This window comes from Xyrauchen texanus, chromosome 8 (genome assembly GCF_025860055.1).
Source record: "Xyrauchen texanus isolate HMW12.3.18 chromosome 8, RBS_HiC_50CHRs, whole genome shotgun sequence".
In the NCBI taxonomy this organism is placed as follows: Eukaryota; Metazoa; Chordata; class Actinopteri; order Cypriniformes; family Catostomidae; genus Xyrauchen; species Xyrauchen texanus.
In genome coordinates, this window is record NC_068283.1 from 23,586,780 (window position 1) to 23,593,923 (window position 7,144).

Genomic DNA, 7,144 nt, shown 5'->3' on the forward strand with positions numbered 1-7,144 from the left:
ATTAGAAAGTTGTCCGGCTCGATGAGAACAATATAATTACTGAGTTTTGTGACTGTGGGTTAAAGTATAAAACCAACCCCTCACTTTTGTCAAAAGGTGGCGCTACTGAGCCCCTGCACCACGCCCGTTTCTGAAACTTTGCACATGTCTACTGGCTAATAAATGTGATGTGTCTGTCGAGTTTCATGCAATTTCAAGTATGCTAAGAGTCTAAAAGCATCAAAAAGAATATTCGAGTTTGAAGCATTGCCGCTGCAACAGTATCCAAGATATCAATAATCCTTTCACATGTCTACATCTGCCGTGTGTTTACATTACACACCAAAAGTTTTAAGTAAATCGGGTAAAAATAAGTGGGTGATTTCAAAGCATTTTGAAAGTGACACACTTCCTTCTGCCAGTTGGTGGCGCTATAACTTTGACTCACAATAGTCACATCCATGCGATCGGGCTCTTACAGCGAACAAACTGCTGAAGTTTCATCGAGATCAATTAATGTATGCAGAAGTTATAACACACCCCTGTTTCTCTTTTCGCGCCATCATTTCGCTTCCTCGCCACGGCCAAACCGTTCGAGATATCAAAAATCCGCCGGCAATTTTTCATCCTCAATGTCTTGACTTCATGCTGACCGAGTTTCGTGGCGATTGGTGGAATTCTCTAGGAGGAGTATTTCAAATTCCATTGCATGCCTTTTCCAAACAACCCTAAATAGACGATTTCCTGTTGGGCTGAGGTAAAAAGTAAAAGTATGAAGGATATATGAAACGAAGAGATCTATATGTGTACCGAGTTTCATATTATTACATGCAAGCGTGTTTGATTTATGGACCAAGTTTTCGGACCCCGTTCCAGGGGGCGCCGTCGAGCCCCCCTGCCACGCCCCGGTACCAGCTTCAGCCCGGCCCTAATGGCCGCGGGTTCTGACCCGTGTGCAAAGTTTCAAGAGTTTTCGAGCACGTTAAGAGCCCCAAAAGTGCCCCAATAGTCGTAAAAAAATAATAATCATAGTCATCCTAACGAAAACAATAGGGCCTTGCCTTTTCAAGGCTTGGGCCCTAATAATTCTAACGAAAACAATAGGGCCTTGCCTTTTCAAGGCTTGGGCCCTAATAATACTAAAATAAAAAAGAGCGTAACGGTCAAGCGTGTTACGACAGCAACCTTTGTCGATACCAACCACACAAATGTTTGGGGAGGGCCGTAATTGCAAAATTGTCAGTGTCTTCTATGATAAAACGGCAATTTTTTCGTAGTTAACTCAATGCATAGATCATGGTAAAAGGATTGTATCGTGTAAAACATTTTGAAGATTAGAGGACAGGCGGTCATTGTATTAAGTGAAGAGCTGTTTCCTCCTAAAAGCAGTTTATTCAGCACACTGATGCATCTCCTCCAAAAACACCCTTAAAAAACATGTATTGTTTCCTCGCATGCTAACCTTGTAGCCTCAGCTTGGAGTCCCAGAAGGACTCTGAAGCAGTTACACCACCAGAACCCTTTTAATAGGGACATAGAAGTATAACCTAAAATAGCATAACGCGGCGGACGCGTAGACATTCTATAGGCTGTACACTGGCGAGGAAACTAGAGGCCGTTTTTTGAATGGATGTCTATGGAGGAGATGCTTCAGTGTGCTGAATAAACGTCATTTGTGAAGAAAAAACTCAACATTTAATTACTTTAACTCTTTTTAGCTAGTCTTCAACATATTTTACACAAAAAATGCTTTTTACATTAGCTATGTATGGCGTTTACTACGATAAATTGATGCTTTATAATAGAAGTCACGGACGATTTTGCGACAGATAGGTGTCAGTTTACGGCTCTCTGTGGTAACACGCTAGTTGACCGTTGCACTCTCACCTAATGTAGAGACGAAGGATTGTAGGTAAAGAATCTCTGGTTTTGCGATCAAGCTGCCGACTAGCACATCCGGGTTAACAGGGGTCTTGTGGAGGGTTGCGCAACAGAAACATGTCATTGCGAGTGAGTCTTAAACGGTCTTCTGTATATAATTACGCATCTACAAATTTGTCTTGCTCTATATGTTGGTCGAAACAACTCTGAAATATGCTATAATAGCAACGAAATATAATCATGAAAAACCACGTTATTGTGTAATTATTCTTTTGCCAGTAATATTGCTAGATTATATATCTAATCTTCAGGTTGCATATCTTTTAAAGACATTTCACGTCACTTCTATGTTATAATTATTAGTTATGTTTCATAGTGATGGTAATTTAGAGACCAACATATCTAACGACCTTGTACTGTACAACATGTTCTGGAAGAGAGCTGTGGCTTTTAAACACCGATCATCATCCCCATTGAAATCTGTTGTTGTTATAGTGGGTCTTACAATGTGGTGTTTCTGCACTCAAAGGAAGTCGGTGCATTCACCAGAGTGCGCCATGGAGAAGTCTACTTATACCTATCGTGGTGGAGCAGACGGTGAGGGCAGATTACAAGAAAGTTCACATTTATTCTTGCTTAATCTCTAGCACAGGGGTCGCAACCTTTTTGACATGGAGTGCCATTTTATTTATTTTTTTTCCTGGTCAATGGCTGTGCCGTTTCTATATAGCATTTTCCTAATTGATTAGTTTATTTTTAATTACAAATGATATTATCAGGATAACAGATTGAGTGAAAATAAATGCAAAACCCGATGATTACGCTATAATCATGATCCTGCATGTGAATTTTCACAGAGTATCTTAAGTGCTTTAATGAAAGAAAACCTTTTGTACAAAATGAGTTAACAGTTAATGTCACAAATTTGCTTATTTGATTACTGATCATGAAATCGTGTGGAATCTTAAATGTTTATTATATTATGTCATTGTAATCACTAGCAAGCAAGCAAGTTTATGTTTTCTCTTTTAATTGTTTAATGTAATTTTGAGTGTGATTATTGTTTAAGGAGGGTGTACCTGTATGATGGGTTGGAAATCTCAGGGATTAATAGTGGTGTTTTCCTTATTACATCACGTGTTGTTCTGAAAGCAAAAAGAAGCAAATGAAACACGGAATGTAGACTGTCATCAGTGCAGCAAAGCTAATCAGTCACGTGATTGACCGAACGTGAAGCGCTGCCGGCTCGTGATGTGCGAATGGCTTGCACGCGCTGCAAGTGTCAGTCTTGTAACATTTTAACTTTTTATTTAGCCTCCCATTCAGATCATGAAAACCCGCTGCATGATCATGAGGAAGGATTACATCAAGATGTAGATTGGAATGCAGGTGCGGAATTTATATAAATAAAATAGTCTACTTCTCTCTCACTGTTGCTGGCGAGTGCCCCTTGCATGCAATAGGTTGCTAACTCTTGGTCTAGAAAGTGTGTTCTAAATATCTAGATGTTCATAAATGTGAGGGCGAATTAAATTTTTCGCATGATATGGAACTTGACAGATACATAAAGGCTTATTCTTGCAACACTTTTTTGTTTTCAGGGGCGAGGAGAACGTGCCTATGATATCTACTCAAGGCTACTTAGAGAGAGAATCATCTGTGTGATGGGCCCAGTGAGTACAAATGAAAGGAGAGACATGCAAAAAAGTTTTTTTTTTTTTTTTTTTTTTTTATACTTTGCCAGTTGATTCCAACTTGTCTTTCTCTTAATCTAGATTGATGACTCTGTGGCCTCTCTGGTTATCGCTCAGCTGCTCTTCCTCCAGTCAGAGAGCAATAACAAGCCTATTCATATGTACATCAACAGTCCTGGTGAGAGAAACATGAGAACATTGACAGACAAAAGATTGTAGCATCTTTGTGTTCTGATCAATCACTGTATATAGGATTCAAGTTTGAATTTCCAGATTTGTAATAAGCACTAAAATAATTTTCAGTTTGGTTAGGGGGCGTTCATAAACTATGCATATTTGCTCTTTTCTATTAGTTGGTCTGTGTAAACAAGCTCTAGGTGGACAGAACACAAACAAAGATTTTTAGAAGAATATCTCAGCTCTGTAGGTCCATACATTGCAAATTTATGGTGGCCAGAACTTTAAAGCTCCAAAATGCACATAAAGGCAGCATAAAAGTAAGCAATACAATTCCAGTGGTTAAATGTATATCTTCAGGAGCAATATGATGGGTGTGGGTAAACAAAAAACCCCCCAGATCAATCAGATTTAAGTCCTTTTTTACTATAAATTCTCCTTTCTGCCCCATTAGTGGAGATATGCACAAAGAATACAAACTCTTTTAATAGATGAGCTCTTGGGAGGTCTGTTTGAAAGTAAAGATTTTTAGTGTAAAATATTGATGTTTCTCACCCACATCTATCATATCACTTCTGAAGATATGGATTTAACCACTGGAGTTGTATGGATTACTTTTATGCTGCCTTTATGTGCTTTTTGGGCTTCAAAGTTCTGGCCACTGTTCACTTGCATTGAAAGGACCTATAGAGCTGAGATATACTTCCAAAAATCTTCGTTTGTGTTCAGCAGAAGCAAGTCATACACAACTGGTATGACATGAGGATGAGTAAATAATGAGATAATTTAAATTCTTGGGTGAATCATCCCTTTAAGTTAGTTAAATAACTACATTTTCTAAATGTTTGGAAACATTAAGATAAATATTTAAAAATAAAAACATATTATGGAACATTCAAGTCCTATTCAAGACAATTTTAAAATGTTTCTTGTTGGTTTGTACTCTAAACTCCATAAACTTCAATGTATTTGGCAACGCTGACATGAGTGATGTGGAAGCCTCCTTACACATTTCTACACTTTGTCATTCTTTTCCATGTCACTCTTCATGGCATTGTTTTCTTTTTCATTTCTGTGTTCACTTTCTTCCATCTTTCAGGTGGTGTAGTGACAGCTGGACTTGCGATCTATGACACCATGCAGTACATCTTAAATCCCATTTCTACCTGGTGTGTGGGCCAGGCTGCCAGTATGGGCAGCCTGCTTTTGGCTGCAGGAACTGGAGGAATGAGGTATTCTTTGCCTAATGCCCGGATCATGGTGCACCAGCCCTCTGGAGGTGTTCGGGTAAGAATGGGGGATAAAATAACCAGATCAAACCAAAAAAGTGAGAGTTGCTTTCATAATTTTGCTGAAAATCTAAAATCCAATTTATTTATAAATACAGGGGCAAGCAACAGATATTGCCATACAGGCAGAGGAGATTCTTAAGCTAAAAAGACAGATCAACAACATCTATTCTAAACACACAGGACAGCTTTTGGAGACTATAGGTAATATTGCTTAGGAGGTTTATACAAAGCTAATCTGGCTTTCTGACATCATCATATTTCTGTTTTCTTTTGTCCTCTCTTTAGAGGGCGTGATGGAGAGAGATCGGTATATGAGTCCAATGGAAGCGCAGGATTTCGGGATCATCGACAAGGTCTTGGTTCATCCTCCTCAGGCTGGGCAAGATGAGCCAGAACTTGTTCAGAAAGAACCCACCAGCCCTGCAAATGCCTCCACTACCCCTCAACATCAGGCCTCTGAGCCAGGCCAGCCTGGCAGCAACCCTACCTCCTCCTACAAACCTGAACCCTGAAATAGACTCAGGCAGGAGCGAGTAAACAAGTTATACTGGTTCAGACTGTCTCTGTTGGGAGATATTTGAGGGGACAGTCACCAGCTCACACACCACATCTGAACCCAGTGACTTTCCTTTTTGTATTTAAATTTTTTTGGAAAAGTCTCATTAATTTGACTTCTGAGACACAGTTCTGGAATCTGGACATTACAGATGCATCTGTAGAGAAGTGTGGAACTCAGTCTAACCCTCAAATTTTTACACTGCATAGAAAAATATATCTAGCAAGACATTCGGTTAATTGTAAACAAATTGGATGGCATCACAATATACAGTACAACATTTGTTGTCTTTATATTCTGTGGATGAGGTGTGTTACCATGCCACATAATATACTTTTGGTTGTAAATGTGCCTCTTGTTTAAATACAATCCCTTTCAAGCAAGATTTTTGTAGATGATGTTTCAAATAAATAATCAGGTAAAAAATGTTGGTTTTCCTTTCAGGAAATATCTTTCATTTAACTTTGCAATATTACTGAACTTCATTAAATTTAATGTTTGGCCCAAATAAGGTCACAAGCTTCAAAGGGATAGTTCACGAAAAAATTAATTCACACCGGAGATGTATTTGACTTAATTCCTTTTGTAGAAAACAACGATTTTTAGATAAGTATTATAGCTCTGTTGTTCCATACAATGCAAGTGAGTGGTGGCCAGAACATTTAAGCTACAAAAAACACATAAAGGCAGCATAAAAGTAACCTGTATGACTCCAGTGGTTAATCAATGTCAATCAATGTCTTCAGAAGTCAGGTGATATGTGTGGGTGTGAAACTGTTCAATATTTTAGTCCTTTTTCTATAAATCTACATTTTCACTTCCACATTCCTTCTTTTGTTTTTTTGTCAATTCTCATTCTTCATGTATTTCGGCACCTGCTGGTCAAATGTGGAGATTTATGGTAAAAAAAGTGGGACTTAAATATTGATCTGTTTCTCATCCACACCTATCATATTGCTTGGATAATGGCCACCATTTACTTGCATTTAAAAGACCAAATTGCTGAAATATTCTTCTAAAATATTCATTTGCATTCAGCAGAAGAAAGTAAGTCATACACATCTGGTATGACATGAGAGTGAGTAAATGATGAGAGCCTTTTCATTTTTGTGTGACCTATACCTTTAAGGTCATGAGTAGTTTACACAAGGTATGTGTAAAGAATCCAAGCAATATCAAAGTCTCACTTTTTACTGTAGTTTTTAACAACAAACCTAGGTGTTCAATTTTCTGATACTGTATCATACCATACATTTCTCTAGACTGGAAAGGCTTTTCTCAATTATAAGATATGGGTAAACAAGTCAAAGAAATAAAGCATCAGAACTCTCCCTCATTGCTCCTGTCTCAATGCTGTCCTCTGGTGGTGGAGTTTTGAATTACACGCACAGATTAAATCTCAATTGAAATCCATAGAAAAGGTCTGTGTGGCTGAAAAAACACAGATCTTGGTGACTACCACGGATTGTGTTTTTTTATGATTGGTAAAGTCATGCTACATTAGAAAAATCGTTAGTAAATGACCAGCTCAATTTTCAGCATCAGTCATCAGACACCACCTTTAC

The 7,144-nt window shown here is 38.3% G+C and overlaps 1 protein-coding gene across 2 annotated transcripts; it reads left to right on the forward strand.

Annotated features, from left to right (window-relative positions):
• Nucleotides 1-1,889: 1,889 nt before the first annotated feature.
• Nucleotides 1,890-6,904, forward strand: clpp (caseinolytic mitochondrial matrix peptidase proteolytic subunit). Of its 2 annotated transcripts, XM_052132302.1 has the most exons (8): nt 1,947-1,989; nt 2,356-2,457; nt 3,175-3,249; nt 3,462-3,533; nt 3,636-3,732; nt 4,831-5,018; nt 5,119-5,224; nt 5,309-6,904. In XM_052132302.1, exons 3-8 carry the CDS (start codon nt 3,244-3,246, stop codon nt 5,533-5,535), a joined length of 696 nt encoding a protein of 231 aa, XP_051988262.1. In that variant the 5' UTR covers nt 1,947-1,989; nt 2,356-2,457; nt 3,175-3,243; the 3' UTR covers nt 5,536-6,904. The 2 variants fall into 2 exon arrangements, with proteins under 2 accessions (XP_051988261.1, XP_051988262.1); XM_052132301.1 differs by lacking the exon at nt 3,175-3,249 and having other exon boundaries at nt 1,890-1,989.
• The last annotated feature ends 240 nt before the right edge of the window (nt 6,905-7,144 follow it).